Here is a 12,488-nt window from a genome sequence, read left to right as displayed (position 1 = left end):
TATTATTATTATTATTATTATTATTATTATTTAGGATTATATTATTGTTCAATAAACAAAACAGTCCAATCACATCCCCATTGCTCCCTCCACAGCTAGAACAGAAACAAGAGAGGTAAACAATCATTTCAAGATACAAATAATACTTCTAATAATTATTGCAGGCATTCAAACTTTTACTTACAGCTACTCAAAAAAACATTTATTGTTTATATACAGGTAACCACTTTATTAATACATTTTTATTTTGTATTAATAATTTAAACATAGTAAAACAAATGAATGTACAACATTTCTCCAGAATGAAGTGGACTAGAATGATAAAGTTGCCATCAAACAGCAATACTCAAGTAAAGTAAATTAAATGTATTTAATTAACGTTACATTACTTGAGTAAATTACTATATTACATTCCAGCATTGGTATTTATATAACGTTATATATATATATATATATATATATATATATATATATATATATATATATATATATATATATATATATATATATATATATATATATATACGAACACACACACTTATTTTATTTTCTTCTTTACTGTTTTTACTCTTTATTTATATTACTTGTTTTGTATTTTACTATGTGTCTCTTGTGTGCACTGCTGCTGTAATCCTGCAATTTCCCGACTGCGGAACTAATAAAAAGATTATTTTATCTTATTTTATTACGAGTCTTACTTTTCGAGCTCTTATTTTGACAGGTCTTACGGGAAGTCTCGTCATAGTCGACGCGCGTTTGACAGAACTGTAACCGATGGACGCAAACGGTTATTATAGCTAACGTTAGTTGGGATGTTCCACCTCCGACCGTTGGTCGCGTTGAAGCAGTGACGTCGCGGTGACCGGTAAGACCGTCCGGACTTCTTAACGTTTCTTTTCACATCCTCAAAGTGACGTTGTGACGTCGTCGTTACGTCGGCATCATTCTCACAACACGAGCGTCTCGCGAGCTAACTGCCGTCAAACCGCCTGACGACACAACGGACGGTCAGTTAATTGTCACTACGGCAACCCGGAAGGTTATCGCCGCCCTCACGAGTTATAGCGCGTGTTCGCGTTAATGTGGAAAAATAATACAAACGTGTCACTGTGTGTTTGACGCAGAAACACCAAACTAGAGCATATACAAATTACCACATTCAATTAAAGAACCCCAAAACTGCTGAATAGGATCCTCTGTGTAAGAAGTACTCCTATCTTTTAATTACATACGTAACGGTAAACACAACGTATAAATACTCTTCTCGTGATATTTGCATCAAAATATACTTATACGCGAAAAGTTATTACCAAAAATAAAAAAAGGATACTCATGCAGAATGAATCATTCAAAAACATTACTATATTATTCATATTATTATTGTCCCTATTAATGTTGCAGCTGGTATTTCATTGTAATTACTTATATACGTATTAATAGTCTAATCTATAGTAATAACATTATTAGTGGACTGCAGTACAGTGACCAGTCAATGCCCTAAAAAAACGATATTTTCATCACAAAGGCCTGAAAGTTGTCCGTGTTGCCAACAGCGCTGACAGCTGCTCTCAGTGGAAAAGAGTTGGCAACACAGGGATTTGTTTTCAGTTTGAATAATTTGTTTTAAATTCTAGCCTACTCTTGCTGGTTCCTTAACAGTACCGACCCAAGCTTTAAATCGGGTTGGTACTGTTAGTGGATGTTGTCTGCAATGTGTTTCACGACCCCGATGAGAGCTCATTGAGATGGAAATGTCCGTCACGTTTAACCAGCCGAACAGTGTGAAGGTTGGGCCTTTCCATTCATTGTGTTTTTTTGTGGGGGTGTTACATTGCAGCGCCACCATGAGGCCGATTGGAGAAGCACTTCCACATTATGTCTAGTTGTCAATGTCGATAGACAAATAATGTTTGATCCCATTTGAAATGTGCCTTGTATTACAGATTTGATGTTTTTCAATTTAACTGAAAATATGTCGTTAGAAAGACTACACAAAGTCGTCTCTCACACGAACAACCAGGTTTAATATTGTTGTTTTTTTTGCATTTTGCCTGTAAAAGGAAGTCATCAGGTAAGATGATGTTTAATTTGTGCACGAGTATAATCGAGTTACTGAGCTGGCTATCAAGCTAAGGTAACGGCTTGGCGCCGTGCATCGTGTGAGACGAGAGACGTTTCACACGAAACTAAACGGCACTACGACAAACTGAGACTTTTTTGACTTGCAAAACGACCTTCTTAAATTGACTAACTTGAATCTGTTGCCGGTGACTGCTGAACATATTACTGTCGAAAGAAAGACACATTTCCATCGGGGCCAGGTATCGTCTTTCTTGCTTGTTTTCGTTGCGGCAGAACAAACAACAACAAACCGACATTAACTCAGCGGGTTCTGCACCTTTGGGGGATCGAATCCAGCCTCATGGTTTTGTACCCTTTTGTTATTCAGCGTCAATGCTCATGTCCAATGTTCACAGTCCTTTAAACTCTGGTTTGGTCTGCATGTCCGGGTGTGAGACCGACCAGAGCAACACATCTGGATCTTACAGCTGAAAGAGGCCACAAAGCTTCTCCCTTTCAACCTGCTGCAGAGCGGTGAGACCTCTTTGAAGCTACTCGGCGAACACTTTGAATGAAGTTTCACCAATCCAGTTGCATCGTGGGTAATGTCGGCGGCATGTTTTGACGATGAAGTCGATCAATGGAAAAGGGACGCTGTCTCTCTGGTGCTGCCGCATGAATTTGCATCACGCGGAAAAAATTTCAAACGGACCTTGAGAGATTTGTCAGCCTTTAACGCAGCCGAGTCTCATTCGAGGCGTTCGGTTTGATCGCAGCTCGTTAAAACATCGCGGCGCAAATCAATCCGCCTGCTTGAAATCAACGTTTGAAACCAGTTCTTCCTCCTCCTCCTCCTCCTTCTCCTCCTCCTCTTGCTGGCTGGCACACGGCGAACACACATCAGTCACACGACACTAATCGGCCAGATGATGTCCGGACCGCGGCGACGCGGCGCGGCGTCGGCTGGTCGCCCGTCTCCATGGCAACCATCTCATCGACCTCTTGTTTGCAGGTGTCGGTGGAAACGACATGATCTCCTCGACAGTCTGACGACCCCAAGAGGAGAAACGACCGCAGTCAGCCGGCCGAGGGCCGCAGATGGAGAATGGAGACCTGGGTCACATGGTGTGTGCACGTGTCTGTGTGTGTGTGTGTGTGTGCGTGTGTGTGTGTTCAAAGTCCCATACGGACCACATGCTACATGCTACGTATCAGTGCTGCATACCGCATTAACGATTAAGTGTGCTACTACCATGCAGACACTGAAGTATACTCAAGCGACGCGTCTTCCCTGCGTCACATGACTGAACGGGTCACAGCTACGTGAGGGAATAGTGGATTTGTGTCTTCAGCTGTTAAGTTAAATTCCTCGTGTGAGCACACACTTACTTGGACATTAAAGCGGATTCTGGTGCATCCTGCCACGCACAACAAACTCCATTTGACTTCCCAATTATAGCGTGTCAGGATGCAGTTGTGTACACAGCCATTTCAGTGATGACACGTGCTTTCATGCTGCTTCATGTGTGTGTGTGTGTATCGTTGTACGTCTTTCTTTGATATGACCTTCAAATAGTTGTTTGAGGGTTTAAACTCGGTTCCAGGGTTAAGGATTAGGTTTAGATTCAGTTTAGGGACGTACCAGTGCTACTTTTTAATCCCTACATCAACTCTCTCTCTCTCTAAAGCCAAGGTCACGCCACATCACTCTCAAGGTCATCAGACAGCTTGTGTTCTCATTGGCTTTAGCGCTCCGATAAATCCAGATGAAGCGTTCTTGCTTTGGTTGTGACTTGATTAGACTGATGGCTGCAATTTAGAACATTATAATGACACAAACAAAATAAACTGCCTCGCGGATGGAAAACACCACGAGCAAGTCTGCAGGATCACGTCAGTTTCAGTCCCAATAATTCCATTTGTTCTTATGCAATTACAGGTCATCAGTGAAAGTCCTGGTTTTGAGATTTTTTTTTCGTCAAGTAATCAACAATTTAGATTTCAATGTGGTTTACTGTAATAAAAAAAATACATATAAAAAAAAGGTAAAGAATAAATGTAAGTGTATCTTGGTAAAACAAGCTGTTTTAGATAAGATGAGATATTTATGTATTGGTCCCACAGTGGGGAGATTGCAGGATTACAGCAGCAAGAGACACACATAAAAAACAAGTAATAAATATAAGTAAACAGTGATAAAAAACAGTAAAATAATCCTCAGTAAAATAATCCACAATATCACCAGTATATATATATATATATATATATATATATATATATATATATATATATATATATATATATATATATATATATATATATATATATACAGAATAAACAAGTATTTATAGTGCACCAGTGGTTAAAAGACCAAAGTGATTGAAGTGTTTTTGTGGTCTACTGTGAGCTCAGCTGGTTATGCAGTCTGGCAGCAGCAGGAAGGAAGGACTTGCGGTACTTCTCCTTCTCACAGTGGGGATGAATCAGCCACGTGATACCAGATTTGGTAATATTTTAAATATCCACGTGGGATTAAAGGACTCCAGGTGTGTCCTTGCTTCTGCTCTTCTTCAGTCCTGCTGGACTCCAGAAGTGGACGAGCAAAGCTCCGAGAGCCCAAATGAGTTCTTGTTGTCTTGACTGCTGTTCCCGCTCTCTCCAGATGGGGGAGACAATGACTCTGAATGTGGGCGGCTGTGTGTACAGCACGACTCTGTCCATGCTGCTGCGCTACCCCGAGTCCATGCTGGGCGCCATGTTCGGAGGAGACCTCCCCACCGTCCGGGACGCCCGCGGGCACTACTTCATCGACCGCGACGGCCCGCTGTTCCGGTGAGTGTGTGCGTGCAGCTAGCCGCGTCGTGTCGAGACAAACGAGTTAGCTGGCTAGCTTTCTCCTCGATGCAGGGGTGCAGGCCACATTAAAGTACCACGAAGTGGGCCCGCCCACAATCCCCCAAGCTCCATCACAACTCAACTGTGGCGCCGGCCGGTCGACCCACACAAGCATCAGCCACACTTTATTCACACACAATACAACTTCAACACTCCATCATGACTGCAGTCTAATTGTATAACTGTTGCAGCATCGAATACAAATCAAACAATCATTACGAGACCTTAGTGAAGCTTACATATACAATATAAAAGCTACTGGTCGGCTCCACAAAGAGAAACAGATCTCAGTCAGATATTCAACTTTCTTTCTCTCGGCAATGTCAGAGTAAAAAAACTCTGCTGCTGCGGCGTCTCTACACGCAAAGCATCCCATTGCGTTCCTAGTAGTGCAAAGCTGAACCACACACACACACACACACACACAGTTCTAGCTTTCAAGATGTTCTCTTTCTCCCTCTGATGAAATATAAAAATCACCCGTGCCCCATGAGCCCTTTCACGTCCTCGGCTCCCGGCCCTGAGGCTCGGGTACGGCCGGGCATTAAAGCGGCTGTGGTGAGGAAATATGACCCTGAATACATTACAACTGGATTCATGATGGCAGGCAGTGATGGGTAGCAGAATATTTATTCAGGTCATTATTGCTGACGGTGGCATATCACGTATTTATAGCCCCGTTTATTATTTCAAAATGTTTTCAACATTTTTTTTCGGATGTATTTGGTACAATGGTCCTTGGACATCTTTAAACAATCAGAACTGGGTCGTAAGAGCTATAGTTGTAGCGCACCCCTCTGACAGATGGTCCTGCACCTTGACTGATGATTTTTAATGTAGTTATTAATTCCAAAACCAACGTAAGAGCAAGAATGAATAACTCCCCCACGCTTCGGAGGAGTGCTAAAACCGTTTCTTTCTCCAATCTGTCTTTAAAATTGACCGTGTAGACCGTAGGTGTGAAACTCACGGCATTTTATGTGGCCTGCAACAGCTTGAAAGGCATACGGTCGTCAGACAATTCAAGTCTATGCTGCTTTGCTTTACAGAGCACAGTGACCACAGACTACAACTCCCACAATGCATATTCATTTTGTCACCCTCGAATAAACAGTATTCTACCACGAAAAAGCAAGCTTCTTAGCAGTGCATGCTACAAGTGTGCCCCATACCACAGGTTCACATACCTATGGTATGGGGCACACCTGTTCACATACATTTGGTGTGGGGCACACATGTTCACATACATGTGGTGTGGGGCACACCTGTTCACATACCTAAGGTGTGGGGCACACCTGTTCACATGTGTGTGGTGTGGGGCACACCTGTTCACATACCTTTGGTGTGGGGTACACCTGTTCACATACCTTTGGTGTGGGGCACACCTGTTCACATACATGTAGTGTGAGGCACACCTGTTCACATACATGTGGTGTGGGGCACACCTGTTCACATACATGTGGTGTGGGGCACATCTGTTCACATACCTTAGGTGTGGGGCACATCTGTTCACATACATGTATGTGAACAGGTGTGCCCCCATCTTAGCAGCTCACAATTATTTATAGGGACCAGAGTTTTGTCCTTCTGAACTGTCACAAAAAAAGCTTTGAACAAAGTTTTTGTAATAATGTGCGTTTGATCTTTGTTTTTATTTAATTTTTTGTATAATATAAATATGTTAGGGAGTAGTTTATACAAAAACCACAACATTTATTGACAAACAGTCTCTAACTTTAGAACACAAATTTACCATAACATTGACCATTGGTTTGTGAACAGCTGTTGTGAAGCTTTGAGTTCAGCGTTTTGACCGTCGCCATCTTGTATCATGGCCACCGCCATCTTGGCTTTCTTAGCAATCAGTAAAAGGAAGTGACCATAAATGGACTGCGGGCGAGTGACGTGGACAAACCGTATATGCCTATGGACCTGTGAGTCACCAAGTAGCCCTGCTTGTCCGACTCATACTCTGCTCTCGGCAAGGCAAGTTTATTTGTGAAGCCCATTCCAACTACAAGGCGATTCAAAGTGCTTCACATGAAACCATTTGAAGCATCAAAACATAATGCAGATTGAAGAATTAATGTCTGTTTTACTCTAAATTGACCATAATGTACGAAATAAACATCATGCTGTATTGAAGAGGACTTGAAACTAGACATTGAGATCATAAACTTATGTTTACAAAGTTTACTGAGGTAATAAATTAATACAATCTGTCTTCTTTTTGCAACCAGAGGAGCCCCCTCCTGGTGGCCGGGAGAGAGAATGCAAGTTGAAGACGATTCCGCATTGACTTCACTTTGTAGAACTGGAAGTTGCCGCCTGGTGGGAAAGTCAGAAAGTATTCAGAGATGGACCAACGCATTCTTGTTTTTTTACTTTTCATGGGATTTGTTGATCCCGCGACCCTAAATGAGGATAAGATAATGGATGGATGGGATTTGTTGATGATATCAAAAATAAAGACTACCATACAAACCTTATTTAAGATGAAACTTAAACCTTAGAAAAAACTAAACAGCCGTTCTCACTCTGTAGGTGTGAAGCAGCTCTCTCCCTTCGTTTCCCATCTTGACTTTAACTGACAGTTCAGACTCGTACAGAACCATCAGCTCAGCAGTCTGGGCTGACCTATCTCTGTTTCTGCTGTTTCAGCTACATCCTCAACTTCCTGCGGACGTCCGAGCTGACGCTGCCCTGCGACTTCAAGGAGGCTGAGCTGCTCAGGAAGGAGGCTGACTTCTATCAGATTGAGCCCCTGATTCAGTGTCTAGGAGACCCCAGACCGCTGCCGCCATACCCCACTGACACCTATGAGGAGGTGGTGGAGCTGTCCAGCACCAGGAAGCTGTCCAAGTACTCCAACCCCGTCGCAGTCATCATCACCCAGCTCACGATCACCACCAAGGTCAGTGGAGATATAGTACGATAATTATTTTTCCCTATCAGCTTATTTCCTCATTGCACAGCTCATGTCTTCCTCTGTTGCTCTGCCTTCAGCCTTGAGCCTTCAGCACTGCTTTTCAGGGCAGCAGGCTTTCATCCAATCAGATTTTTTTCTCTCCTGTGTCTCTATGGCAGCAAAGCAGTTTCAGCCTTTGCAGATTTAAAGCACACTGAGAGTGGGCGTTGTGGTTGATTGTCATGGACTTCAACAAATTTAGATCCTTAGTTTGACAAGCTGGGCGGATTCTTTGAAGTGCAGGGCTTGCGAAATGGCGCCGAAGTATATGATTGGTCAGTGGCCCAGCGTGACCATTAACATGTGCTGTGATTGGTCAGTGGAGCACGAAGCTGATAGAAACTTCTCGCTTCTACCTAGAACCAAAAAGCAACCTTGCTGGTGGATTAACAGATGACTTGCTTGTGTACTGATGACGCCTTTCGCACAGGGGATTACGGAGTCTGCAGTCATATTTAATCATACACAGCGCTGTTGCTGCTGGTGCTAGTCAGCCGGGACTGGGACCACGCCTCTCCCCTCCACGGTGCAGCAGCTCAAATGATTGAGTTCAGGCATTGACCTTGAATAGTTCGACGTAGGCATTGACCTCTACGTGTTTACGGTTAGGCATTGGCCTCTCTTGCAGGGTTACGTTAATGCATTAACCTCTATATGGTCACAGTGAGGCATTGACCAGGAATGGTTAAGATTAGACATTGACCTTGAATAGCAAAGTGTAGGCATTAACCTCTATGTGTTCAAGTTTAGGTATTGCCCTTGAATGGTTTAGTTTAGGCATTGACCTTGAATGGTTGTGTTTTGGCATTGACCTTTTGATTACAATAATGCATTGACCTTGAATGGTTACAATAATGCATTGACCTTGAATGGTTACAATAATGCATTGACCTTGAATGGTTACAATAATGCATTGACCTTGAATGGTTACAATAATGCATTGACCTTGAATGGTTAAGGTTGGGATAGGTCGTTGATTTTTTGCAAAATGTAGGTTCCCATTTAGACACAACCAGTAGTCACATGACTCTCTTCTCGCTTTTATTTTTAGGTTCATGCAATGTTGGAGTCCATCTCCAGCAGTTTCACAAAGTGGAACAAACACATGATGGACTCCAGAGACTACCAGGTGTCCTTCACCTTTGGACCATGTGACCACCAACAGGAAGTCGGCCTGCGCGTCCACCTGCTGGACTTCATCTCCAAAGCTGTACGTGGTTTTTATCTCGTCTTCAAACATCATGTGTAGAAATGATCCCTCAGCTAGAAAACACTGTTCACCAACACCTACTGCTAGCTGGTGTTTTTAGCTTAATGGTCAATATTATAGTTTTTGCGTTATTGAAAAACATGAAGGCAGATGTTTCCTCACTTACATGTGTTTTGAATTTGAAAAAGAACCGACCATAAATGGGTTGTACGAAATAGCTTCCCCCCCCCTTTTTATTATATTTTTGTAATAATGGCTAATAGTGAAATGATGACTCAGTTTGCCTGTCTCATTACTTTCCAGGGTTTCACAATACGCGACACACGTGTTCACCACATGAGCGAACGGGCCAACGAGAACACGGTGGAACATCACTGGACGTTCTGCCGACGAGCTCACAGAGTGAACGGCTGACAGACGGAGTGGCTTTGTTGTTATGTGTTCATATTTTGTACGACGTGTGTTGTTTTTTTAATCAAAATCTTTTCTTTTGGAAGAGAAGGTCATTTTTTTAGAAAGTGAGGTTATTTATTTTGGAAAGTGAGGTCATTTTTGACTCGTTGCTATTTCCTTCAGCACAACTAGAGGGTTTTTTTAAGGCTAGTAAATTAGCCACATGTGGTACATTATCCTGAGATGTTTCTGTTTTATTCAACTATCACATATTGCTGCAATGTTCCGGTACATGTATGACCACAGTATGTATTTATGAAAGCATATTTGACATATCAGCATTATCACAGATATGTTGTACATCAATGACTAGGAAATAATAATATTTGCAAATAAAACAATCTGGACAATTATGATCTCAGGTCAATTTTTGTCCTGTTTGTCCCCCCGTCTCGCAGAAATTTACACATTTTTGACCAACTGAAAGTAGAGATTCCTCCTCCTGCACAATGTTAGTGAAGGGGACAAAATCCACAATTCACAATTTGTATGATAATGTATTCAAACGTTTATTTGAGTTTATTTTTGGGAATCTTTGGGCCCTAACCTGCCATCAACAGGCCTGCTGAAGTGTGACAACCTCATGATATGGTCTACACTCTGTGCTAAAGGGAATATATTCCTGTTAGAACATTTATAGTTCAGTCAACACCGGAGACAGTCAAACATATGCCACCAACAGATTCTGTTCTAGCTTGGTCTCTAAAAAAGGACATGTTAAACTCCAGAAATGGAAAGTCATGGTCCTTCTCCTTACTTGAACTGTGTCGGGGACAGTTGGACAGACTTGGATGTGAACCGCTTGCGAGCTTACATAGGGTTGCTCTTTTGGCAGGAGCGTCTAAGTCAAAAGGCAAAGCAACAACAAGCCTTTGGAATGCTGCTGCTGGAGCAGCAATATTTCCAGCCACCATGTCTCTGAAGACTTTCCATGCTTTCGTCTGCTTTGTGAAAGAACTCACATCGATACAGGATGTAAAGGCCACGTGGGCCCAACGATTGCCCTTTCTGCACAATCCAGGCCCGCACATAAACTTTTGATTGATATTAATTCTGTATCAAAATTAAGGAGGCATGTAATGCAGAGTCCAGCTATGTCTGGAATATGCAGATGTACACTGAGAAACCCGGCTGGAGAAACAACTGAGGAGAATCCGAGCGTAAGGGTACTGACCGAAGGACTGAATGGTCATAACTACTACAACTACCCTACCTTTTGACGAAAGGCTCAAGCCTTTATGGGGGACCAGGTGGAAACCTCTAGTTCTGAATACAGAAGCCAATGCTGAGATATCTTAAACTCGCGTTCTTTCTTTCTTTTTTTAACAGTGTATTTATTGATTTGCAGTCGCAAGTCACATCAAATTGAATATCAACAGAACAATACACAGCAAACATTTTACCCTGTTCCCCCTTCCCATAATAATAAAGTAATAGTTAAATTAAAACAGATAATAAAGATAATAAAAAAGAAAAGAAAAACATTTGCATTCTTTCTAATGGCCATCAGGGGGCAACAAAGAAGAGTCTGTTTATATAGAAGTATAGAGAAACTGTCTCTACTTCTCTCTTGATGTATTCCCTCAGTAAACATTGTAAACATAAGTTTATGTCTCAATCTCTAGTTTCAAGTTTTCTTCAATACAGCAGGATGTTCATTTAGTAAATGTTGGTCCATTTAGAGTCACATAGACCATAAAGCAGGGTATGCTTCAGGGCGGGGCTACCTTGTGACTGACAGGTCTTTCTCTACCAGAGCCGCATACGGCGTATCTCTACATCAAGTCCATATATGGTCACTTCAGTTCAGTGGTTGCAAAAAAAACAAGATGTTGACAGTCGAAATCAGCAAAAGCAGAGGCTGAAAAACTGAAATCCACAAAGACATGGGTGATGTCACGATGACTACATCTATTGGGTCATGGTCACTCCAGAAGTGAGCGGCTTTTGCAGCCGCCATTGTTTGTATTTCTGTTACATCACTTGTCTAAAGGCGCGCCTACAAGAATATTCATATTACTTTCTGTGTATTGGCTAAGGGCTTATCCCGGTTTCTGTAAACCGGATAAGGTAACGATGTGTGAAAACACAAACAAAATACTCCAATAACCTGTTCATAAGCCAACACTGATTCATACATATTGTAATGTGCTGAGAGCTTTAGTTCTGTGCTGGGTTTTTAATGCTAAACAGTAGTTAAGGAAATAATTTAAAAAAATAAAAAAAAGAGTTTGATTAGAGAGCTTTTACATTCTTTTATTTTATGATGTCCCATACTGTCTACTCTCTCAGAATCAACCTTTCAGATTAGGACTAATTTAAAACAGTAGATAGAGTTTAGAGCCAATGTAAACCATGAAATGTACTTATTTTTCAAATAAATTTGGAACACCTGCTTTATTTTAACAATGTAATAATATTCAGTGTACAGTTTAAAAAATAAGTTAAAGTGTGCAAGTGCACTTTAAGTGCGTATGGTGCCTTAATCTATAACAATATATCATAATTTGCAGATTTATATTGAAATGAAATATTGTTTAAAGTATCTTGACTACAAAACGTGGTAGCATGGTAGAAGTATACAACTGCATTCACAGTACTATAGTATGTTCTTAGTTAACCTTTTTCTCGCCACTGATAGGCCACTGGGATGGTTGCGTCATGCATAAGCCACGCCCAGTGGTGACGTCACAATTTACTGAGGCGTCACGGTTGTTTCCAATAATTACAATGAAATAAAAACGTTTTGTTGTTATTGTTGTCTTTTTATTTTTGTTTGTGGGTTCTATTTCATGACAAGATTTCTTTTTTTTTTTGTAATTAAAAAAAATATTCTCGGTTGAATATTTTTTCTCAGCCAACTCGCGCCCCGTTCCCCGCCCCCACCTCCACCCCCTCCTC

At 41.6% G+C, this 12,488-nt stretch overlaps 1 protein-coding gene across 5 annotated transcripts; it reads left to right on the top strand.

The window, feature by feature from the left end:
• Positions 1–751: 751 nt before the first annotated feature.
• Positions 752–9,954, top strand: kctd6a (potassium channel tetramerization domain containing 6a). Of its 5 annotated transcripts, none has more exons than XM_068595787.1 (6): positions 752–865; positions 3,074–3,186; positions 4,724–4,893; positions 7,618–7,870; positions 8,976–9,134; positions 9,438–9,953. In XM_068595787.1, exons 2-6 carry the CDS (start codon positions 3,160–3,162, stop codon positions 9,546–9,548), a joined length of 720 nt encoding a protein of 239 aa, XP_068451888.1. In that variant the 5' UTR covers positions 752–865; positions 3,074–3,159; the 3' UTR covers positions 9,549–9,953. The 5 variants fall into 5 exon arrangements, with proteins under 5 accessions (XP_068451888.1, XP_068451884.1, XP_068451885.1 ...); XM_068595783.1 differs by having other exon boundaries at positions 7,618–7,885; XM_068595784.1 differs by lacking the exon at positions 752–865 and adding an exon at positions 872–1,007 and having other exon boundaries at positions 7,618–7,885; positions 9,438–9,954.
• Positions 9,955–12,488: the final 2,534 nt, after the last annotated feature.

The sequence above is a fragment of the Clinocottus analis genome, unplaced genomic scaffold (genome assembly GCF_023055335.1).
Source record: "Clinocottus analis isolate CAN_PGR_092001 unplaced genomic scaffold, fCliAna1.0.p SCAF_32, whole genome shotgun sequence".
Lineage (NCBI taxonomy): Eukaryota > Metazoa > Chordata > Actinopteri > Perciformes > Cottidae > Clinocottus > Clinocottus analis.
Note: the sequence above shows the minus strand (reverse complement) of the source record. Positions and strands in the feature narration are given on the sequence as shown.